This window comes from Electrophorus electricus, chromosome 6 (assembly GCF_041902795.1).
Source record: "Electrophorus electricus isolate QZ-2024a chromosome 6, ASM4190279v1, whole genome shotgun sequence".
In the NCBI taxonomy this organism is placed as follows: Eukaryota; Metazoa; Chordata; class Actinopteri; order Gymnotiformes; family Gymnotidae; genus Electrophorus; species Electrophorus electricus.
Window position 1 is genome coordinate 22,654,021 of NC_137502.1, and position 25,749 is coordinate 22,679,769.

The window sequence follows — 25,749 nt, forward strand, 5'->3', positions numbered from 1 at the left end:
TAAACCAGAATTAATTTAGAAGGGCTGGCAACAACTACGAGTCTGAAAGAGCTTGAGTGGCATATGCACTAAATAAGAATAACAACAGTAACAGAGATAACAACAACAATAATAATAACAATAAATGTTATATACAAAGTAACGATAGGTAAGGCCTATGGATATCACACTACGGTATGTCTTTGCTACGTTTACTCCACCGAATGCCGATGGCGATTAATCGTACATGACTTAATTTCCGGTAAAGGCCGGGCGAGCCGCCCGGGGGCGCGCGTGGTCCTCTGACTGCTCAGAGCGGCGGCGCGAGGACGGGCGGACATCGCAGTGCGTTCCGTGGTGAGCGAGACAGGACACGCGCAGTCGGGGTTCCCGTGAAAAACAAGGATCGCCGGACTCGTTGCTCTCTGAGCGGGGAACAGTTCCTTAGCCTTAGCTGTTTTATTACGCTATCGTAGTTTTATTGTAGTGAAACACAGTCAAGAATAATTTCCACCAAGTAGAAGCGGATATCTCCTCGGAAGATGGGTTCAGTCCCGGCCGTGTCTGTCCTGATTTTGGGCATCGTTGTCCCTAGTCTGGCCGGATATATCGAGGTAGGCTGCTACAGATTTATTTTAACAAGCGCGGCCGGTTGAAACAAAACTGTTAATTACTGGTTTGCCGTTTGCTTTGGGGCCTGTCGCAGCTTTCACGTACTTTGTTGTAAATCTTCCATGTTCATAGCTAGATTATCTCATTAATGAACATTAACGAGACGATTTAATGGCCCCATTTGCTTAGCGCGTGATATCGACAATTCGCAACAGAATAAGCGTCACGCGTCAGAGTGCGAGACACGGCGCGCGTTCGCTGTATTATTTCACGAGCCAACTCAGGGTTTTATCTTGTAATGTCGGCCCGGTTTGATTATTAAATTAGCGCCGAAAGCCATTTACTTCTGCTCTAGGATGGCCACGCAATAAAAGAAAAATAGTTTATTTTTTATACAAGAATGTTTGGTCAAGATGCCAACTGATGAACAGTGTGAATTGCTCTTCTTTAACTTAGTGAAGGTTGGCGATTTGTGGGAATGAGATGGCTGTGCAGGCTCCCGTCGATGGCGGTATATCGACTAGAGAATACGCCGTAACATTAATATTTGAAAGAACGAAATCGTTCTGGGATTGATTGAGATCAGGGACCCTATATCTGCTTGTCCGAGCGTGGGTCAGTTATTATAACGAAGAAACCCTACCCACCCCAGCTACGTTTTAAAGAACCAAACAGCAGTGACATGTCTCGCCAAGAAACGATCCACCGTGATGTCTCGTGCCGTTTTTCTAGCTCGTGCTATCGCTCCTGCCGACTTTGCGCCGTTTGATCACGGACTGAGTGGTCGCCCATGCCCGGAGGCTTGACGCGTCTGAAAATATGCCAAAAATATTTGGTAAAAGTGTCGTAGTCTGTTGTGCAAAAAGACCGCAACAATTAAATTGTCATCATGGTTTACCTGCAGTCATCGACCTGCGTTTAGACCTGCAATACTGCTAACCCGATATGTCTTATTTCAGAATAAACCGATATGGTTTATTTCAGTGTAGGCCTCGGTTTACAGGCGTTCAGAGCTCAGCAGTGAAGATGAAAACTTGCCCATTACTTGACATGAAACCAATACTCTAGAGAGTCTCGCATTTCTTTGAAGGCTGCATTTTCTGTCAGTTATGCAGTAAAGGGTGTGATTTGTTGGATCGACGTATCCTGTGTCTCCAAACTGCGCTGATCTAATATCCGCCGGAGGCAAAGGTTCCTATTTAGAGGATGGCCGGCTGGCAAAATTCCTAAATGAAAAATGCCTTCTGTCTTGTATTCCCAGCACGTGGTCAAGCCTGCTGTGGGTATGTAGCTACGCAGTAAAGGTGAAAAGACGGCTGCTTTATTTCCGGGCAGCGGTAGATTTGGTTGTGTGTGCAGAATCGCATACCGTGGCGCGTGGGATTGTCGAGCTTAAGTTTGCTGCAGATTTATGATCCGACGTGCCGCTTGCAGTGTGATCCCAACATCACACTGGCGCAATGTCTCAGCCACTTCCTGGGCAGGGTTGGCGTTTTGCGCCCTTTCACTCTCCCTCCATCCAACTTATTTTGCATGCTTGGCTATGTGTTATCTTATTTGGTTTATGGCAGTGTTTGTGTAACATCCCGTCTAGGCTGCAACGGCTGGATTGTGTCGTGTGGCTGTTGATTCTGTGAGGCGCGTGTGAGTTTTGGTGTGGTATTGCTTGTTCCCTAGTCGGGCGTATGTGCGCACGTCCGCGTGCGTGTGTTTGTTTAGTAAATTAATAAATCCACACAACACACTCGCTGACTGACTTTCAAAAGATTTTCTATTAAAATAATTCTAACTTAATTCTCTGCGCCCCATACACAGTGCACTCTTTACCCTCGGAGTATTAGCTTTTCATTGTATTTATGTTTAATGTTTGAAAAAAAGGAAAATTGGGGCGTTGGGGCAGTAAAAGATCCCATTACCAGAAGACGCATAGGTTAATATTTAAAGTCTTTAAAATGGTTTGCTCAGAGCTGAATGTTGAATTTCAATGCACTTGTTTACTATGAGTGTGTTCTGTTGATTATGACTGTATGGAAATGCCGTAATTCCTCTTCTGTTCTAGCTCTGGGTGTTGTCCACACAACACCCCTTAAACTGTGTTTTCACCATTACATTTCCCTGCTCTTCTCTGACTAAATAACTTTTGGCCTGTCACAGAACCTTCTAGAAAACCTAGTTAATGCTTAATCCTGCTTTAGCACTAATGGTACGTTTCACAGCGACTGTATGAAGAATAGAAAAATCAACTTTGTCATGTAAGTGGAAGCACTTTAAAGGGAAGATGGCATTGTTTCTGGGCCTGTACCGGAGTTTCTTTCGGCTCGTGGCACTGTGCTCCTTGATGCCAAACTTGGCGAGTGTCACCGTCTTAAAAAATGTAAAAACTTGTCGTGCCCCAGACCAGCAGGCCTGCGGGCTGCACTGTGCGGAGCTCACCCGGGAGACAGACAGAGAGGCTGTGTGTAAACTAGGATGTAAATAGTACACTTGATATGACAGGGCCATGTGCTGGCCAGCTTTGCTCCCTCTAATGAGGTCCTGAGTTGTTGGCTGATGCACACGCAGGCATTTCTGCCATTTTCAAATAGAGTAGGTGAATGTCTGTCATCCTGTCCATGTTTGTTTGCTAGTGGTTGATGGCTTCTGCAGTCTCTGATGGCACAAGGTGTGTATGAATAGCGTCACCCCAGGCAGACTGTGTCAGGGCTTTCTGAGACTGCCCTGCACCCAGCAGAGCCGACTGGCTCCTGGCGAAGACCCATTGTTTGCCATCGAGTGGGAGTGAATTGTCCGGTTGTTATGTGACTATGGCAGAGAGGTACTGCTGTGCATGTCTACTTTATCAGGAAAGATGAGAGACAGGAGCTAGAGAGACAGACAACTGTGAAGATGTATACAGGCAGGTGTCACGCAGGAGCCATCTTCATGCCTCTCTAGATGTTCATGGATGACCATATGAGAGTCTGACATCAGAGGGGCTTGCGCAGAGCTGGACTAGAGCTAGGGTCTGCAAAACCCGTGCTCGATGGCTTTTAGACCTTGATGTACAACAGTGACCATTCGGTGGTTAGTATTTATTCGCTAAGAAAAGTGTTGGTGTGTTTCTCTGTGGATGGAATCTGGTTTATGACAGTATGTCATGTTCTTTCCTGTGAAGAGTCTCCTGTGGTCAGTCTGATCCACACATTTGAGCTGTGTGTTCAGCTCTTTTCTCTTCATTAGTCGTATTGGCATCGAAGAGGCATCGAACCTGCTTAGCTTGCTTTAGCCTTACTGCACACACATGCACATCATATTACACACACACACTCACACACTCACTCACACACTCTCACTCACTCTCTCTCTCTCTATATATCTATATCTATATCTATAGTAATTACCAGCAACAAGCATGCACAAACATGCCTCAATGTGTGATCTCAGCCTGACTTATTTTACACAGTTACCCTGGCCTAGCCCTGTGACAGCTGTTGTAAAGGCTTTTCACACATTTGAAAACCTAATCACCAATGTTTTAGTGACGTCTCTATGGTGCTGTCAGATCTTGTCTTCTATTCCTTACATGTCTGCGGGTTCAGGACCTTTAGTTTCATGGCACACACGCTCACACTGGCACTCGCATGCTGTTCTCTCGCTCATCCTCACCTTCCAGCAGGGGAGATAATGTGATATTGGAGAGTGATAAATTTAAAGAACTTGTCAGGCAAACCCCTGCTTGTGTGATCTCTGTCTTGGGTTATGTGCGCGTGTGTGTATGTGCCTGTGTGTGTCTAATTATTTTCTGCATACACAGCCAACTCCACTGTAAGTCTCTCTATAGGCACCATCTGTACCAGCAGGGATGCAGTGAGCCAGGATCTGATTACTGAGTCTGACTCTCACTCTCATGGCTAGAGAGGAAGATCGGTGGTGTACACAGGGTAGAAGTCCAATGCTTTAAAAAAAATAATAATAATTTTTTTTTATTTTTTTATTTATTATTATTATTATTTTTAAGTAAATGGGTTTTGGGCCTAGAGGTTTAGCCTATTAACATATTGTTTTGCTGTGCAATTGAATTTGTTAGTAATGTACATAAGCTTTATGTTTTGCTAAAAACCTCTTATAAGTAGCAGTAAATATGTGTAAGATGTCATGGAAAATGGAGTGTTTTGTTGTAAGCATGTGTGTAGGCATTGTCCTGCTCATGTCAAATTTCAGAGGGTTCTGATGGGCAGTGGTAGCTCAGTGGTTAAAGTACCTGACTTGTAATCAGAAGGTTGCTGATTACCACTGCCAAGTTGCCACTGTTGGCCCACTGAGCAAGGCCCTTAACCCTCAATTGCTCAAGTTGTACTCGGTCATAATTGTAAGTCGCTTTGGATAAAAGCGTCAGCTAAATGCCATAAATGTAAATTCTGATAATGATTATATTGTACTAATCATTTTTGAAATTTGAAACCACTTTAAAATCACTTTTTATAGTTGCAAAACATGTAAAACATATTGAAACAATGAATGTTGATTTGATGTTGGATATTAAATATTAATGAGGGGAGATGCTTGACTGGGGCTTGTTTAATTTCCTGTTTACAGTTTACTCTGAGATGGCCAGCACCCCTGTAACTGTGCTTGTGATCCATTACCAGCATGTTACATTACACTCGTTGCTGTCATTCTAAAACACAATCGATGCAATTTGTAGTCCTAGAAATCCAGAAACTGCCATTGATAACTTCTCCATGTTTGACAAGGATTCATTGTAACACTCATCAAACGAACCTTTCTCCTCTTGCCCGATTTGGCTAGATGCAGTGCAGCGGCAATAGTCATTTGCATAAAGTTGAAATCTGAACTTTCTGGCCATGAGGCAAGGCTTATGTTGGGCACGCGGGAACCCGTCATGCATGGCACGGTCGCGTCAGAACCTTTCCATTGAAATGAATAGGATGTGTCATGACAAAGCAGCAAAAAACACAAAGTCTTACTGTGGTTTTAGCACTCATGGCCTTTTACAAACAGCTGGCTGCTGCTTCCTTCAGGGGTTGTCAATCTTTGCATTACTCGTTTTTAAGGATTGAAACAGAGGCCATATATATATATAAAATACTACACACACACAGCCAGTGCATGCACTTTCCATTTTACTTAATGCAGATTAATAGTAAGCACTAATAGTGTTACACGAGTAAAGTGGTATATAAAAACATCAGTAGCACAGGGCCGTTGTGTGTCACCTAGACAGGCGTTTGTGATCTATGTGATTGTCATAGTCTTGCGATTGAGCATATGGAAAATTGTGTAAATCTTTTTGCTTCAAAAATGTTTTATCTGGTGATGCCTTCAGATTTGACTGCTGAGTGCTGAGCCCTGCCCTTTCCTGAGTGAGTGTGTATCTGTCTGCATCATTATCTGCTCATGGTGACTCATCCTTCCTCCATGTGTTTGCATATGAATAAAATATCATCTCCTTATAGCCAGGAGCATGGAGCATCTTGTGTTTTGTGTGTGGATATATTCTTATGTGTATGTTGTTTCTGTTTGAATACCATATGCTGTACAGTAGGTTCTCCTCAACAGTATATGTCTTTGGTGCATGTGCTGTTTCAGTGGTTGGGGCTAGGTTTGCGTGCCTGTGTGTGTTTTCGTTTGCTTATAATTACAAGCGTGACTGCAGCTGGAGAGGGGACTTGCTTCTCGTTGTGTGCGCTCACTCCCGGAGAACTTTGGCTTGAGCTCAAACGCCTGTAGGCTGAGCTCTCTGCTTGTGCCATGTGTCTGCATTTACACCCCTAGGTCCAGTTGTTGTGTCTTGTCATGGCCATAGTTGTAGGCCATAACACTGTTCTGCTGTGAGCAATTTGAACTCCAGTGACATGTCGGCTCCTGTCGCATGCCTTTTCAGGGACCAGGGGCCTTGTTGGGCTCAGTGGTATTGAGGGTGGGGGCTGTGAGTAGGTTCCTGACACTGCTGTGATTTGCCTGCTTCTCTCCTGGCTGGAGGCAGGGAAAAAAAGTCCTGTTTTCATTGGCTCTGCTAGCATGGGTTTGTTGATTTGGCAGGGCTGGCATTTATTGACCCTCCTGTTATGGAGAAAACAACAGCTAGGTTCCATGGCCTATGAAAACACAAACGTACGCCCACACAGAGTGTTTGTGATTGTGAGACAGGCACTCACACAGACACGTGCCGTCTTCCCTGCAAGCACTGAATAAGGGGAATGGTGAACAAGAGGAAATCCCCTCTTGCGTTTAGTGGTTATGTGATGGTGCAAAGAAGGTGAGAGGAAATTAAAACACCATCAGGGAGGGGAGGGGAGGGGAGAAGCATCATTTTGTAACATTACACACACTGCACTCAGCTGAGGTAGCATTTGTAGAAGATGCAGAGAGCTACGGGGGGGAGGGAGAGACAGATAACCTTAACAATGACTGGCCTGCAAGGTCAAAGGAAGGAACATTTATAAAGAACCTGTCAGTCAGTAGTAGCCATATGAAGGCCAGTCTGACAGCCGTGGTGAAGTGCAGCTCTCACCTGGGTGTCACTGCCAGTGTGCCTTCCTGAACTCACGTTCGTGTGTGTGTGTGTGTGTGTGTGTGTGTGTGTGTGTGTGTGTGTGTGTGGCTCACCTTCACCAAAGTAAGGTCTGATCACGGACAAATGCAACGGGACTACAACACAGGTTTTGTTTCCTCGCTTTGAAAAGGGAGTTCATGTTTCAGAGTTATAGAAAATATGCATGTAAACAAATATGGGAGAGAAAGAAAAACCTGAGTGTCAACATCTGTATGTGCGGCTACAACAGCAGTCCATAAAAAAGCAAGCATACACACAGACACACATGCATGTCTAGAAACAATAAATTGCCTGGTTTAATACATATATGTATACGAATATACACACAGCTTGTGGGTGGACAGGTAGTCTATATTCAGTCTGTTGACATAGTTTGCATTTGCCACCTTCTAGATCTTTTGCTGATGACTCTGTATTTTTGATGGGTTGCTGCTCTCAGCCCAGCAGTTATGCTGACCCCAACAAAATACATAAACTGACAGTTATACTGCTAAATATGTCACTGCATAAGAGCGTCTGCCACAGCAGTAAACACGCCTCTTAATGCCCAGTGCAAAGTGTGGAGGAGAGTGCGAGAAGAAACGTGTTTGACCGTAGATGCTCCAGCCTGTGCACCTTTGATCCGCAGGTGAACCTAGCAAACAGTGTAGCAAATGATTCGACTCTGAAACTTTTCAAAACTTTTCAATTCTGAATCGGTATTCTGGGTATGCGATTCAAATTTCGCATGCAAATTTGACTCTGAATGGCGAATCACGTGAGCCACGGAGCAGTAAGCTAACTAGCTTGGCTAAACCAGGTAGGGAGCTTGGCTACGCTGAAAATGAAAGATATTCTTTCTCACGTCCGTGACTCGTGGGGAAAACGAGCTCATATATGCGACTAATTTTGCCTACATCGCTGATGAAGATGGCCAGACAACGTATACGACAACACCAGTATGTAAAAGGTGTTAATCTCTCCACTGCAAAACGGCAAGCCACAAGAGCAACTTGGGTGAGTATTTGGTCAAGAAGTATTCTGACCTCTACTGAGAGCCGAAAAGACAACAGGTTATCAGATATAACGACTGCATTTTCTTAAATGATGATGGAAATGTTCCATTGAGAACTGAATTGTTTTTGAGAGAATTAGCCACTCGTCCTGTCATGTGAGCTCATGCTCACGCGTTCCCGTCGCAAATACGCCATCAAGCATTTAACACCAGTCTACGTAATTGTTACATTTTTGCGGGCTAATTCTAAACTGTAAAATGCTGGAGTTTAAAACGTAGCATCGGGTGTGCAGTTTGGCTTGGTATGAACGATGTTCTTGCTCTTTATTTTTCTTACTCAGAACTCTGCTTCATCCAGTCAGTCTGCCACGACATCTGTGTTAGACACACGCAAAATATGGCAAACTCCAAAGAAGCCTAAACAGAAGTCGAAGGAGAACAAAGGCTAATAAAAGATCAGACACACTGGCTTTCCTATCTAAGAACCTTAAACAGGCAAAGAAGCTCCTTAACGTAATTACAGAAGAAAGTTTGTAATAGTTTATTATATAGTAATTTTACTTGCTTTAGTTAGCAAGATTCCATTTAAAGATCAGTCCTTTGCAATAATATATATATATATTTTTTTCTGTTCTCAATCTCATAAGTGTTTTATGTTTACAGTTTTACAGTTTACAAATTTACAATGGAAGGACTTTTGTGGGATGTTTATGCCAAGGTATCGTTTTGGAGAATTGTGATACTACACGTGGCATCAGTATCAAAGTCAAACTTTTGGTATCATGACAAGCCTAGAACGGGGGTATCTAGTAACTCCAGCCTGTCGTCCATGTGAACCTGGAACACTGGGTACCTCGAAACATGGCCAGTGACTGTAGCTACAGGGTGTGTTCTGGTTTGTTGTATGTGTCTTCACAGAACATTTTTTCCAGAGAGGGTTTATACATTTCACTCTCCTACCCACCATTCTTGGAACTGGAGGCAGAAAAGAACACTAAAAACTGTAGGCCATTTCTCAAAGAAGAGTTTTTGTGTTTGTGTGTGTGCATCTCATCGTCATTGAAGCCAAATGGCTAACCAACTGAACTGGTTTCCTCACAGGTAACACTAACAGATCAACATGATGTCATGATCTCCAACTTCAGAATCTCTATATTGAACCTTGGAAGCACATTGCGTTGATTATTGGTGGCTCATTAAAGTGCAATCAGTGCTAGTCGGATTTAGTTTATCTATGCTTAAAATGTCTTCATAAAACATCCAGGTAAGCCTAGTTTTAGTGGACCACCATCCACTTAACTACATGTGTCAACAGCACAATATCTGCAACCTGTGGAAGTCCCTGGAGGAAGATATAGAATGGAGTGTCTTCTGTGTTTTACTGCTGAGAAAAATGTCTTTGTTCCCAGAGGCCTGCTCTCTTAAAAAGGAATGTGCAGTATAGCATACCAAAATATTAGTTCACCTATAGCCACAGCTATAGTGCTAAATATGTGGTCACTTGGATCTCTTGTGAGCATGTTGGCAATCGGAAGATCATTAGCTAGCCAATTAGTGAGCCTAGCTAATGGTAAACAATCACAACAGCATGTTTTATTTAGTGGGAACATCAGTAGTAGTTGGCTATAGCTAGGTAATTTGCTAACTTCACATAATATTAGGCCCATTTATGTGGTTAGCATTACAGAAAAAGCATTCATAAACTTGATTGTTTTATATTCTTTTGTAAAACTTGGTACTATTAACAAAAATGTTAGTTTTTAAAATAATGTTTGTGTGTGTATCTATCTCTATCTATCTATCTACACACACATGCATTTACATGTAACATTTCTCACTTGGCAAACACTTTTTAGGGGCTTGGCTGCTGTGCTGTAGCTGGATGCCTCTTGCTCTCACTGAGTGACTTTATACTGCCAGCTAGCATGTATTCACTATTCAAATAAGGACACAGTTAAAGTGAATGACTGACTTTAGTTAACCTACTTGGTGCCTATCTGACTACTGTAAAGACCTTTTACCCATGCCCATTTTCAACAGGGTGGCTTTCAGCCAGTAAAAATGTAGTTTGTGGACATACACCAGCAATGGTACATACCAAACAACCTCCCTGTCACCAAATGTTACTTGCTATCACTCAGTGCTGCTAAGACTGAAATTTAGCTACTGGCAAGGTTCAACATGAACGTGCATTATGCGGCTAGCTAGCTAAGTGAAGTGCAAAATAGTTGAGAGGAATATTGCCAGTTTGTAGCAAATGTCCATAACCCATCTTCACAATCGTTCATAGATGTTTATTATTACAGCAATACCAAAATAACACACATCCACATGAAGCGACACTATTTTAGCACAATGTAAATGATGGATACTTGCAAACAAATGTAGCGCCAACTCTGCTTACTGGCTAGCTAATGTTAATGTTGAAATGTGACGGACATTAACTGCCATAGCAAGCTGCAGATAAATGACAGTTTATCCAACGACCAAGTTATATCAAAGTCCTTACGGTCTAGTCTGTCCTGTTGTTATATGGTCAGTTATTTAAAATCACACCAAGCTCTTCTCTTTGAATGCGGAAAGACCCATATGCTCGTAACTGGTAGCTGAAATATTGTTACCACGTAAAGAATGTATCTGGTTATATATGGCCAGTATTTACAAAGGTGCAAACACATTTATGCCACAGTATGTCCTCACACCTCTTTGTTTAGCTTGGTTGCTTTCTACAGTAATATTTCAAGAATGGATATACACATACATGAAGTAACACCTCTTTAATTATCCTAAAATGACCCCCAAAGTGGGCTAATTCAGTGTGTACCACCAAATGTCCCTGCTACGGTTCAGTGCTCATTAGATAATGTTAACTAGATTAAGAAATAGATTCTTGGTATGTGTGTGTGTTTCAGCAATGGGACTCGGTCAGTGAGTGGAAATGCTTAGGCCAGCCAGCTTGAGTCTGTCAAAAAGATTGCTGTAAATCCTTTAAAAACTCAGCCTCAGTTGAAGGCTATGTTGTTACTTGGGTAGCTGGAGATGGCGAGAGAGCGGATCGTGTTTCGACTGACGAGTGGGTTTGTTATCGAAGTAGGGCATTAGATGCAGATCATCACGCCTTTTTCATAGGAGATGGGAGATAGTTGGAAACACATGTGGACGAAGCTGTGTGTGTGATTATATTCTGTGAGCCTTATGCAGCTGTGATGAACAAAAAGTCCAAGAGCTCAGTTTGCTCCTGCAACACCACAGTTATGTTGCAGGACACATACTGCAACACTTTTGTGCATTGGGCTGACTTGACTAAAACGCTGTTAAATGCTCGTCATCTCATTTAATTTCTGTAACGCCTCTACCTCTCCTGGTATCACTAATTTCTCGCTTTGCATCGCACAGTTTGTCATTGTCGGTGTTTCACACTTTTTTTTTTTCTTCCTGGCTCTAGCTTCTCGTCATACACGCATCTATTTCCACACTCATGTGATTTGGTGACAATCCCTGTGCCATCACACGGTGGGGTGAACATAGTGTCTTGGTCGGGTAAGATTAGTGTCAAGATGTGTAATACAGATCCACATGGCCAGAACGAACCCATCGCTACACAGTACATTTCAGACTCTTCACAAGGCCACCCCTGGGCCACCTCAAGCAAGCATTTCAGAGTAGTGTGTCTGTCTGTGTGTCTCTGTCTGTGCATTTCCCCTGCTGTTTAATGCCTGTTGAGGCAATAGTTGGAGGATCAGTGAGGCAGCGTGAGCTGCTTACCCTGCTTGTCTTCATGGTTGGGGAAAACGAGGAGACGGCAGGAGAGAGCATAGAATCTAACTCGCACTGTGCATGCAGTGTGAATGTACCTGTACGTGTGCAAGGAGGCCGCGAGGCTGTGGAATCTCTCTGCAGGTGTGTTGTCTGCTTTCCTTTGTTCTCTTTTTTTCCTTTTTAATTCTTCTTCCAGTTTCTGCTTCACCTCTTCCTCTGTTTTCTCTCTTTGCCCGTTTCTCCCTGTCTCCCACTACCATATCTTCTCTTCTTTCTCATGATTTTTTATCTTTCCTAGTTCCAGGTTTTTTGTTTTTGTTTTTGTTTTGTGCGCGTGTGAGGCACTGGCAACATCACCCCTCTTCTCTCTGACTCTCTCCAGCTCTCTCGCGCACTCGCGCACAGCACTGCTTCTACTCTCTTGTTCTTCCTTGCATTCTAGCAGGGGAATCGATGTGATGCTCTGTCCTTGAGTGGCTTTCTCCATGATGTTTCTGTCCGCGCTGTTCTGAATGTCACCCCTGCCTCCTCCTCCAGAACCTCTGTGAACCTCGTCCCCGGCATATTCTGCACCACTACAGCAGTTGAATGAACCATTCCTCACATTCCTGGTTTGTGATCGGAGATTAAACTTGGCGGTTGAACAATTGCCCTGAGTGGAGTCCCAGCATTCTGAATGGCAGAGTGCATAGTAGCTAATGAGCACTAACCAGGACCAGCTATAAGTCATTTATGTGAAGCAATCATCTTGATCTCATCGTGGTTAGCCGTGGATGCAATATTCCTTTAACGGGAGGATTTAGTTCTGAGCAAGGTAATGACTCTTTGTTGTGATGCACATGCTGCAGGGTTGTATTCGTGTGAGGGGTGTGTCAGCCTGTTTGACTTCATTCCTCTAGCTCATTTGTCAGTCTTGTTTTAACTCCATCATAACACCTCCCTGGAAGGAGGAAGAGAGAGGTCTGGGGGTGCAGGACGGACGGACAGAGGTGATAATGAGGGCGTTAAAAAAAAAAAAAACTAAAAAAACATGAGGTTAGTGTGATGTAAAGGAGCACGTGTGGTGAGAGGTTCTATATTTAACCGCGAGCAGAACACTGGGGACGGACAGAGCAGGTCATGTTTGGCTGTGGGTTTTTGACTGGAGATGAAGTTGGCAGTTTCACCATCAGTGTGGTCTTGGGTTAGGAGAATGGGCTGTGGAGATTTCAGTCATTAACATCTGGCCTGGTGATGTCGGCAATGTAATCCTCTGATAGCCACATGCTCGCTAAGCCGGATAAAGGCAGCCAAGGGGATCGTATGGCCAAGAGGGAGAAAGAGGATGATGATGATGATGATGATGAGGGAGAGAGAAACTGAGAAACTAGGGACTAAGTGAAGCTAGGGTGAAGAGACTGGTGAGGCAAAACCTGATACACTCGCTTTAGGAGGACACTTGGGTGTACTATGAAAGGCTGCTCTCATCAGTCATCAGAGCACTGCTGAATGATGATGGGGGGGGGGGGGGGGGGGCGTGGGTGTATGCATGCTCCAGATATTACACAAACATCCTCTTGTCATGTGCACATGTGTTGGTAGCTTCTCCCAGAGTAAAGTGAGTGCAGTAACACCTCCAGCTTTTCTAACCGTTGTGGATGTTTATAGGTGGAGCTAGTTGTAACCTAGCTAAAGAATACAAATGTCACGAGCTTACAACCCCACACCTTTAACTCTGTGACATCTGAAAATATAATCTGCGGTAACTATTAATATAGCTGTAGTTATTGCTACTGTAATTTAATACTTGATTGCTTTAATTGTTACTGCAGTTTATATCCTATTACTGTATTATAGTTTATCATATATTCTTGCTTTATTCCTGTAGCTATTATATTGTAGTTGTTACAGTAACAATGTAAACTAAAGTATCTCGTTATTTCTGTGGTACTTCTGTAACTGTAGACATTACCATAGTATATTAACATATTACTGCTGTGGTTTCTGTAGTCTACCATATTATAACTGCTGTTATTGTTACTGTAGTTTATAACTACAGTTTGTTATTCTTATTGCAGTGCTTATTAGAAAGCAGAATGCTATTCTTTCAAGCAACTTAAACTGATTACTTATGATTACTAATTATAAAAAGGTAATACTGAGATGTGTCGTCATTTAATGTTGTGTCCTCCCGTTTTCTGCCTAAAGTCCACACAGTGCCACCACTATGATGTCTTTCGCTTGGGAACGGTGGACCAGTTGAGTTCATCTTGCTGAAACAGTGCTGTGCTCAGTGTTAGATTGTCTGGCCTGGACACTTGTTTTTCCAACCACTCTGAAATCCCGTCCAGGTGGCTGGGTTGCAGAACAGTAGCCTCAGATTCGGCTAATTCCTCCTCTTCATTTGGGTCTGAACTGCTGTAGTCATTTTCAGGAAACCTAATAAAAGTTCTTTGCAATAAGAGAGGAGGGAAAAAGAGACCAAAACTGACTTTGCTGAGAAGAAAGGAGACGCGCGCAAGCAGGGTTTCTTTTTCCTTTCTCTTGGTCCTCCTCTTTGTTTTGCTCAAGCCCATGCTTACTGAGAGGCAGAAAAAGCCCGATGTAATCCTGTACTACGGTTGGACAGCTGGAAACGCCACAGGGTGTGTGTTTGTGATGACTGGTTGAGCGAGAGAGTGTGTGTCTGTGTGAGAGGGAGCACAAGCTGTTTATGTGAAGGGAGATTGTGTGTGTGTGTGTGTGTGTGTGTGTGTGTGATGGGACTGAGGGTACCGCCAGTGTGTGTATGTGGAGGTGGTGTGTAAGGGGCGGGGAATTGTCTGTCTGGGGGTGTCTACTTGTGTGAAGGGTCTACAGTCTGAAATGCATGTGTACTATTCACACATGGTGTACTATTCACACCATGATCCTCACTGAGACACACACACATACACCAGGACTGCCTTTCATGCGCATCTCCCAAAGCAGGTGGATTAACTGAAAGGTTATTCTATGCAAGTGTGTGAAGACATCTGTGTCTCCCCCACACTACATCTCTCACTCACGTATTACTGAATGTAGGTAAATGCATTTTGAGAAGATTCAGACTTGTCTATAGGACAGATGGCCATATTGTGTCCTTTACAGCTGTTCCTCCTGGTTTTCAACACTTCTGCATTATTACATCATTACTCAAATTACATCATGGCTCACGTGTGCCCTAGCTGTGATCCATAGCTCACGTGTTAAAAAAAAAAACCTCACATGTAGCAGGCAGCTCTTTCTGGGTAATGTCACCTCAGAGAAACACCCAGCGCACACCTACATGGTTCACTTAATACTCTGCCTCTGACTGCCAGTTTTTATCTGTTTTAATAAAAGTATTAAATATGACCTCACCTTTTTTCAGTGGGTTTAGGTGAAAACCAGAAAAATCTAAATTTAGGATATTTCTAAATTTGAAAAAAAGAAAAAATGTAATGCACTCATGTACATCAGTACTGTAGTTTGCGTGTGTATTGTGGTCTTATGAGAATTTTATTGTATGATTTTCAGATAAGCATCCCTACCATACTCATCTCCCCCTCTCTCTCTCTCTGTGTCTGTCTTCTGTTTGTTTTTCTGTATGAATAGCTGAGGTGCTTTTGTAGAAGCGTTTCCATAGAGACGAGGGCACTGGAACAAGTCGTCATTTATGTCTACTCAAGAGTTTGAGAGAAGAGACAGCTATCCTCCTAGAACATGCGCTCTCTCTCTGTGTCTGTCTTGCACCCATCCATATGCAATGTATATAAAGTCAGACAGAAGTGCAAAAAGATGTTCAGATTGTGAGAAGTGAAATGGAGAAAAATCATTAATTGACACTGGAGAGCAATGGACCTGACTGAACTGGACTTCGCTTGAGCACACTGAGCCTGATTGAACTGGACTGAACTGGACTTCACTGGAGGGCACTGAGCCTGACCGAACTGGAGGGCACTGGAATGTGACTGAACTGATCTGCAGTGTAGTGATTAGCTGGCTGGTGCTGGAGAGAATAGGGCAGTGTGTGAGTGGGGATTACATATCATGTGCTTGTCCTTGGCTTTAATACAAAGCTCTGATCCTGTCTTCCCCTGGGCATACACACTGTCTGTACGCTTAAGACAGAGGCAGAGTACCTTTTTGTAATTGTAGTGTAAACACTAGATTTTAATTGTAATCTTAACGTCACATTTCTCTCATTGAACACATTCTTGGCCACCTATAATTCACTAATAATGATCTAAATTTTACATGATCAGTATTTTTTCAGTTTAGAGAATCATGTGTGTGTGTGTGTGTGTGTGTGTGTGTTCGTTCTGGAGTTGGTCATATCCATTCAAAGAGGAAGCTTGTACTGATGACTCCTTTTCTGATTTGCCTGTTTAAGGTGTCTTGTTTACTTCTGTTCCACTGTATGAGAATGATGGGAGTTCCAGACTGACTTTGTTTCCAAGCAGAGCTGCAAAATAGATGTGTAGTTCCACAATTGGACTCTCACTCTCACTCACACACACACACACACACACACACAGCCCTCTGTCTTTACCAGATTAGTGTTAGTACACAGTCTTTTGAGGCTCTCTGTCTGCATTTGCACAAGTCTGTGATGACCTCATCTTGCTATGGTTGAGTATTGCTTTTGTGGAAATGTCTGAAGTTTCACTTCATCTTTGCTTCTGCTGACTTTGACCATGTGTGCGCGTGCTTGTGTGTTTACTGAGAATATGTGAGGATCATTACCTGCTCAGTCATATTGTGCTGTACTGGCCCCAGGCCCTGTGTCCTGACTTGTGCTCTGATCCTTTTCCAGCGTGCTTTAATGTCTCCTGCTGTGGTCACCTGCGTGACGGGTGGCTCAGAGAACATAACATGCAGACAGATCGGGAGAGAGAGAGAGACAGAGGGGAATTCAGACTGACACTAGTGATCGTGTGTGTGTGTGCAGGTGGATATGACGTGTGTACGCGCATTGTGTTTTGTGTTTTTGCATTAGGTATGATGTGTGTATCTGTGTCGCGTCTTACTGCCCTGTCTGTAGTGGAGTTTACTGTACGGTTGAACGTCTGCACACAGGATTAGCCCCACAGGACTGTGTAATAGTTGGCTATTACTTAGAGGCGTGGGTGGGTGAGTGTGTGGGTATGTGTGTCTGTCTGCCGGTAACCTGCTCTCTTAGGTTCCGTGGTGTAAGTGAGTAAAGCCAGGTCTTCCCCTGGTGTAAATCCAGTGTGGTCATGCACATGGTGCCCTGTTCACATCTCACAGTTGTTATGCACACTCTTTCTCTTTTCTTTCTCTCTCTCTCTTCCTTTCTTTTTTTATGGAGTTTCAATGACTTTTTATTGCTGTGACTTCATCCAATTTTGGAATGTTTTCCTTCTCAAACACCTGACCACGCCTGAAAGGGTTTACCACTACCAGATGAGCTATGCTCAATCTGTTTGTGTGTGTGTGTTCGTTCAGCTTTGGCACTGGGACTATGCCCATAAGAACAGTTATTAATGCACTCCACTGTGGTTCAGTCCAGCTACTGTCAGCTATGGGAGTAAAGAGAGAAAGCATGGTAAAATGGTTATGGAAAAAAGACCAACCCAGTCAACAGTTCTAACAGTAATAATTGTGCACGTTATTCCTCTTTCTCTCATTCACTGTCTCTCTTGCTGTCTCTCAGTCTCAGTCTCTCTCTCTCTCTCTCTCTCTGTCTGTGTGTGCGCATTTGAACATTTTGACAGGTGTTTCGTTGCTGTCAGAGTGTGTTTCCTGTCAGTCTGAGGAATCACCAGAACATAGAATGCTGAATGGACACAGACGACTTTATGAAATTCCCTCTGTGCTGGTATTCTTTCAGTGTACATATTCCCTTAGTGTGTGGGAATATCCTTGAACAAGTGCTGGTATTCCCTCACACCAGTGCTGATATTCCTTCAGGAAGGGAAAGGGAAGGTGAAGGTGAGAGGTGTGTGTGCGCGCATGTGTGGTCTTTGTGTATGTGGAGGGCTGGCAATATGGGTTGGATTGGACATCACTGCAGCAAATCTGACCTACCAGCTCTCACATACAAAAGAAAACACACACACACACACACACACACAGAGCCCATACTGCCAGCACTGTACACAAAGAATCTTTTGTTCCTGTGTATCCACTAGTGAGGTCATTGTCCTAATCTCTCTCTCTCTCTGACAAACAAGTCACTCTCGCGCACACTCTCGCAACATTGGCTTCTTTTTGGAATGGGTGTTGGGCAACAGCTATATTATGATACTTCATTACTGGAGTCTTTCGCAATCAGAGTGTAAATGTGATTGTGACACACACAGAGGGAAGACCTCTCACCATCTATATCCTCTATGTATCCATTTACTGGTGATATACTATACCAAATAAAAACCAGAATAAAAAGCAGTGAGGGAGCGAGGGAATGAGATATGGCGGGAGAGGTTTTGTCCCCACACCCTGCTCGTTGCCAAAGGCCTGCTCTTTCTTTCTTTTCTAGTTAGTTTTTTTTTCCCTTCTGTTTTGTTGTCCTGCTCCTCCCCATGTCCGGGCGACTGGGTGCGGGAGCGAGGGAGCGGGGGGTGGAGAGGTGGAAGAATAGCAGGAAGGAGGGCGTGGGGGAGGGGTGGCGATGCTGTTCCTGTATGGGCATCTGTGACGGGCATGTTCGTCCTTTGCTTTGCCTTGGATTATACAGAGGGACTGACCTCTGTGTCCTCCTGTCTTCTGTCTGCATGCTGGCTCCTCCCTCTGCACTCCGACTCCTCCCCCCCCCACCCCCACTCGTCTCGGCACACGGGACCTGGAGATGGAGTACGTCACCCACCTGATAGTGACAATCACTAACTGGTGTCTTGGACGTCACGTCCCAAGCCAGACTGCTCCCTCCCTTCAGGATTGTGTTGTCTGCACCCCCCCCCCCCGCCCAAACTATGCTGTGCGTGTCCGCTTGTGTGTTCCTTACTCCTCCTCCCTCCTTTGATGAGCTCCATCAGAAGAAGCTGGTGGCACGTCTGAGGCGTGTCGTTCCATTAACTCGAACGCTAAAGCAGTGTGTTTTGCTGTGTGTGAGCTGGTGTGTGACCTCCCCTCTGCTGCTGAGAAAAGCATCTTGAGCTCATCATCTTCCTACTGGAACAGCTGATCTGGACTCATTCATCTGTAAGGCACCATTTGTGACGCGTGTTGTAAAAAGTGCTATATAAACGAATTTGACTTGGACTTTGATCATACAGATGGACCGCGTCAGCACAGCTGGGTTTGGATCTCGCAGTTTGTCTGATTTTAGCCGTTCCTCCTGTTTTGGCCCTAATCACGAATGGGAGGAAGGAGTTCCTGTTTAAGGAAGAGAGGAATTCGGTGAACGAGTGTGGTCAGTTTACAGGAAGGGGCGAGGCGGGGACGAAGGGGTGGGTCAATATCCCCAAGTGTTATGCAGGCAAAATGTTTGCTCTGGTCAGTGAAATAATAAACTGTTTTTTGTATAACTGAAAATCCTTCTAAATTCCTTTTTTTTCTACACCACCACCAGCAGTAATTTAATCCAACATAAAACCCCCACACTAACAGTTACTGCAAGTAAAGTCCAGGAAACTGTAGAAAAAACAGCATGCACATGTGCATGCTGAGTAACACAGTTCAGAGGTGTGTAAGAGGCAAAAGCCCAAATGTTAATGAAATTAAATCTATGGCAAATGGCAGATTTATAACATATGATGTACGCTATATGGTGAAAAGTGGTTTAAAGTGTTTTGTATTTTTTTGTTTGTGTTCTCAGCTAATTTCTACGGCCTGCTCTCAAACAGATAATTGATGCAGTGCTTTTTTGAGGGGGCTGTGCCATTTACTGTGTATCTGAATGACCGAGGCACGTGGTGTGAAAAGGTTTAAACCTGTTTCTTGTCTCCTTTCTCCCTTGCTGTCCCTCTGCTTCCAGGCGCTAGCTGCCAACGCAGGCACGGGCTTCGCCGTGGCAGAACCACAGGTGGCCATGTTCTGCGGGAAACTCAACATGCATGTCAACATTCAGACGGGCCGCTGGGAGCCGGACCCCTCTGGAACCAAGACCTGCGTAGGAACCAAGGAAGGTGTGCTGCAGTACTGTCAGGAGGTGAGACGGTGCGACACGCTACGGAACGCTGCATAGGGCCACTGCTGTAGCACTGAGGGGAGGTACAATCCTACAGGCATGCAGTAGGACCCGTATAGCCCTGCAGTAGGACACACGTACAGCCCTATAGGTATACAGCCATACAGCCATGTATGGACTGGGTATGGAAAACCGCAAACTGCAAAGATAGTCTGGGAGTAGGCCATAACATCTGACTGTCTCCCTCTTCATTTTGTTTGTCCCTTATTCCCCGTCATATTAAAATATTTATCTTGTAATACATCACACATACTGCTTTCATCTGCTGTTAGAGAGTGCAGTGTGAAAACCCTCCTCATACGTTTCTGCATTGCTGCACTGTGTGCTTGTTTCATTCGTGAGCAGATGGTATCTGGAGATTGTAAGGCATAGATCATTGACTGCCACTGCTGCTAAAATCTCTCTCTCTCTCTCTCTCTCTCTCTCGCTCTCGCTCTCGCTCTCTCGCTCTTTTTCAGATGTACCCTGAGCTGCAAATTACAAATGTGGTGGAGGCCAACCAACCAATCAAGATTGAGAACTGGTGCAAAAAAGACAAAAAGCAGTGCAAGGGCCACGCCCACACCGTTGTCCCTTACAAGTGCTTGGGTGAGCTTTTACCTGACAGTGCGGTTACCCAAGGAAAACCTCTAGTTTAGCTATGAAATCCCACCAGGATATAGTACATACCCTGCTCCTGAAGAGCTACATCCAAGAACATCTAACAGCAGTTTGAACAGGGCAAAACATGCCAGCACAGTGGCTACAGTTCTTTACCAAATAATCTGCAACTTCTAAATTTACAGCCTGTATTGGGAGCATGTCATCCATTAAGACTCTTGATGGCCATCAGAGCCAAGATGGTGTGGGGGTTGCGCTGGAGTCAGCTGTGATGGTGTAAGCCCTGACTCCAGGAATTGGGCCGTGTGAGGAGCATGATGGTGCAGGGCTAAAAGTCCATTATGGTGTTGGAGGGCTTGAGCAGCAATAAAGCAAAATCTTATTTCCCCTTGCTGACAAGGGGCTAGGAGGCTAGCAAAGCCGCTCCTGCCTCGAGCGGTGTGTCCCGCCCCAGCTGCTTTGTTTTTCATAGCTTCAAAGTGAGTGGTCACACACACTTTCTCTCAAAGGTCATGCAGTAATTGACTATAACAACACACTCATTTCAGCTGTATCAACTGTCTGTTAGTAAACTCATTCTGCTTCTTCTCTGCTCTTTTAGACAGACAAACACACACACACGCACAGTCCTGTCTCTGTCCTTATTTCTCCTCCCATGCACACACAGTAACATGTAAGAACACCCCCCCCCCCCCCCAGCTGTGGGTGGAGCCGGGGGTGGAGATGGCATGCTCTCTTCCTCTCTGCTCTGCCATGCCTTTCTCCCCTCCTGCTACTTCCTTGTAGGTTAGAAAAGCCATTAGCACAGCTGCTGGGCTGTGAAATGGGCCTGTGGTTGGAGGATTCATGGGGGCGGGGTGGGGGTGTCTGTGTGGGTGTGAGAGAGTGAGGCCATTGGCTCACACCACTTGAAGTCAGTCATTTGATTGACATCACAAGTGTCACTCTTCTTTGGTGACGTTCGGAGAGTCTGCTGATTAGTCTTCTTTGGTTCTGTTCCGCAAACCCTGGTCTGGTCACTCAGCTTTCAAATGAACCTTGGTTTCATCACACTGCTTTCAAACGAACCCTGGTCTGGTCACTCTGCTTTCAAGTGAACCCTGGTCTGATCACAGTAAGTTTTGACTCCTTTTGCCCTTTACCAGCTCTTGGTGTGCTCTTTTCTTAGTTTCTGGAAAAAATACCACCAGAGATTCCCAAACACCACCAGTACATTGAGCCCAGCATAGAGCAGTGTTTGCACTGTTGTAGTTATTGTTGCAAAATGTCATAAAGCTGTCCAGTCAGGATATGATCATTCATATGACTTGTTTACGTATTTTGGTTCACTGGTAAATACACTGCTTGGCCAAAAAAAAAAAAGGTTACCACCTGGGTTTAACTAAGCAAATGGGTAAGAGCCTCCCGTTGGATAATTACTGCATGGGTGATTTATGTTTCAGCTGGCAACAAGTTGTTTAACCAAAACTGATGCAGTGAGTAGCTTCTCATTTGTTTAACAACCATGTCGAAAGACGCATTCTGTGGTCGTAGAAAAGATGTTAATCTGTTTCAGAAGGGTCAGATTATTGGCATGCATTTAGTAGAGAAAACATCCAAGGAGATTGCTGAAACTACTAAAATCGGCTTTAGAACTATCCAATGCATTATTTAAAAAGTGGAAGGACAGTGGGGAAAAATCTTCGAAGAAGGAATATGGTCGGAAAAAAATCTTGAATGATCGGTGATCACTTTAAATGTGTGGTGAAATCAAATCGTAGAAAAACAACAGTAGAACTCAGGGACATGTTTAATAGTGAAAGTAAGCGCATTTCCACATGCACAGTGCGAAGCGAACTCAAGGGATTGAGACTAAACAACTGTGTAGCCTTAAGAAAGCCACTTGTCAGTGAGGCTAACCGGCAAAAACTGCTTCAATTTGCTTGGGAGCGTAAAGATTGGACTCTGGAGCAATGGTAGAAGGCCATGTGGTCTGATGAGTCCAGATTTACCCTGTTCTAGAGTGATGGGTGCATCAGGGTAAGAAGAGAGGCGGCTGAAGTGATGCACCCATCATGCCTAGTAATGCATAATTCAACTGTTGACAGTAATAAATATTGTAACACTGCAGAAGCTTGCGGAAACGATGCCACAGCGAATGTGTGCCGTAATCAAAGCTAAAGGCCGTCCAACAAAATATTAGTGTGTGACTTTTTTTTTTTTTTTTTTTTTTGGCCAGGCAGCAGGCAGTGAAATATCAGTGCGAATGCTAAGCAAACTAATATTAAAATGAGAAAATTTCTGTGTTCTTTGGTCTGACCATCACTGCATGCTTTGTGTATGAAACCCGCACACACACAATACATGTGCGTCTATATTTTGCCATTTGTTTGGTGAAGAGATTTTTGAGTTACCATAGAAATACTGCTGAATAGAATGGAATTTTGCAGTAGTGGAGAAAAAGGCTAGACTGACTTCAGGATAAAGTTTTAGAAACTTGAATTTCTGTAGGTCCCCAAACCACTGACTGGATAATGTAACTGTGTTCTTCTGTAATATAGTTACTTGTTTAATAGATCCATTTTAGTACCTGCTAAAATTACCTGCTTTTGTTTTTTTGGTTTTTTTTTTTGAAGACACCATTCCTGTCGTAACCTGGCCAGAGACTGTCCTGGTCTCAGCCCTGCTCTGCCCTTCTGTTCCCAGTCTGTCATCCTGTCTCACCTCTCTGAGGTTATTAATGCCTCCATTAGCGATGTATTACGGGTGCTCAGTATTATTGCTGCTGTTTGATTAGAGAGGACCATTTCTCTCCAGGCTGTAATAGAATGAAATGGGCTTCTTGCTGGGTGTCTGTGTGCTCCTGTCACCAGTCCAGCAGAACAAAGGTGTGATGAGCAAAGCCTGTAAGAAACCCTCAAGGCTTGGCAGCTTTACAGCCTCGCAGTTTACTGCTGCGAGCTCCTTTTTAACTGTTGCAGGGGAATATAAAAAGGTGCATCGCATAACAAGCTTGCGCGCGCGCGCGCACACACACACTCAGACATGCACAGCAGTTGTGGAGAGTAGAGGGAGACACAGTACGATCCAGTGAGGTAAGAGAATGAATGTTTGTTGAGACTGTGGTTAGTGGAGTATGCACACATGCACAGAAGGACTGTGATTTTACCAGGCATTCTCTCTCCCTCATTGCATTTTCATTTTCGGGGAGGGAGAGTGGAGGGGACACTGTAATTGTGAAGGTAGAGGTCATGACTGTGGGTGCTGGGTGGAGTTTACTTCCGCCCCACTCCCCTGACGTGTTCCTCTTCCCTTCAACGTGCCATCCTGCTCCCAAACCTCAGCAGCACCGAGCCAATCACGGTCCAGAGAGACGCGCTAGCAGCCACTCCTCAGACGCCTGGCCCAGGACGCCCTGTTCTCTGCTTTTTTTTTTTTCTCCCCCCCTCCCTAAATGCCGTGTTTTGCTCCCTGGTGAAAAACAAACAATCGTATCAGACAGTACAGCACCACCAATGAGGAGAGGACAGAGACAGCAGCCAAACAGCCCAGAAGCCTCTGCCCAGAAGACCCTGACGACCGAGCAGCCCAACGCAGTGGCCGTGTGTAGTGTACGCTGGCTGGAGGAATCGGTGTTGCTTAACTGGGTTTTACGTGTTCCTTTTTTCTCCCTTCATTTATTTGTTTAGTCTTTAGTCCACCCCAACCCCACCCCTGTCTATGTGTAATCCTAATCTCTGTACTGTAGTGCCCTTTTATGACACTGTGGATTTAATTTAGAACACTGTAATCAGATCCCCAGTCAACGGAGTCATTGCAAGAGTAGCTTAGAGTCGGCCTGTGGAATACAGCATGATGTACTGTGTACCGAAGTTAACAGGGACAGTATTTAAAAAAGCAGATATAAGAGAAAGAAATGGCTAACCGCACACTTTTTTTTTTTATCTTTAGAGCATTTCCTTTGGGGTCTCTTGTGTGCTCTCACACACTCTCTTCTTTGCACGCTCACTCATTCTCAGTCACGCACTCTCTTCTACATAAGAATATAACTATAACAAGATGCCCCAACCAAAGGGACAGTAACTTGTTGAACCCTACCGGTGTGACCCGTCATCAAACTCACTGCATAAGAACATAACTAGTTTGACTATTAACTATAATTTTATTTATTTAGTGGAGTTTTATTCTAATTTTGTTTCTCATACTCTTTATTATTATTGCCATCACCAAGATCCACTGACAATGTTCAGCTTTTGTATTTTATTTCATTATTGTGCTTTGGCAATATTGGCATGACCGTCTTAAGTATAGTTCAGCTGAACTGAATTGAGAGAAGTCTGGGGGGTTTCTGGGGAGCTGTGGTGTGGGTGGATTTGGGAGAGGCTGTAGTGGTGTTGGTGGACCTGTGGTATTAAGATACACCTTTCATTTTCCTACAATTTCCAAAACCGTCTTGGCTGCAGACTACATGAATGTTCAGACCCGCAGAACAACTCTAGAGCCCAGTCTTAGAATTTCCCTCGACCCCCAGCCTATCAGTGCTCTGTATGCAAATACCATCCTGGAGCCCATCAGTGCTCTGTATGCAAATACCATCCTTGAGCCTATCAGTGATCTATATGCAAATATCGTCCTGGCGCCTTTCACCCTCTGTATGCAAATACAGGATGGAAGAGAGAGGAAGCTAAAAAACAAATATTCTGTCAGTTCCACAATGGAGCTAGCGAGACGAGAAGCAAGTTTGAAGAGGTACCGCCGTCTTTCAAATCCGCTGTGTGGGAACATTTTGGATTCAGTGTTTAATATGATGACAAGGGTCAGAAGACTAAACAGAGTACAGTCTGCAAGCATTGTTTTGGCACTGTTGGCTATTTGAGCGGAAACGCATCAAGCATGATGTCGTCTTATTTGCATCACCAACATCCAGCCGTGTCCCTTACACGTTGAGCTGCATTGCAATGATTTGTGGCAGTTTCAGAAAAACAAAACGAAATAACACACCCCCCCTCCCCCAATCCATCCCCATGAAAATATTGCAGCATTTGATCCTGGTCTGTTTGTCATTTCGCTCCCACACAGTCACATAATAGTTCAAGTAATTCCTGAACTCTGAAACGTCATGGAGAGAATTCGAAAATG

The 25,749-nt window shown here is 44.2% G+C and overlaps 1 protein-coding gene across 7 annotated transcripts in view; it reads left to right on the forward strand.

Annotated features, from left to right (window-relative positions):
- Nucleotides 1-306: 306 nt before the first annotated feature.
- The window catches only part of aplp2 (amyloid beta (A4) precursor-like protein 2), a 43,330-nt gene continuing 17,887 nt past the window's right edge, over nucleotides 307-25,749 (forward strand). For 4 of the 7 annotated variants that reach the window (XM_027023672.3, XM_027023677.3, XM_027023678.3 and 1 more), the window contains exons 1-3: nucleotides 308-593; nucleotides 19,819-19,992; nucleotides 20,490-20,619. In XM_027023672.3, coding sequence (XP_026879473.2) covers nucleotides 522-593; nucleotides 19,819-19,992; nucleotides 20,490-20,619 — 376 coding nt within the window. In that variant the 5' untranslated portion in view covers nucleotides 308-521. Of the gene's footprint in view, nucleotides 594-19,818; nucleotides 19,993-20,489; nucleotides 20,620-25,749 lie in introns of all 7 variants that reach the window. The other 3 variants (XM_027023674.3, XM_081715997.1, XM_081715998.1) reach the window with 2 other exon arrangements.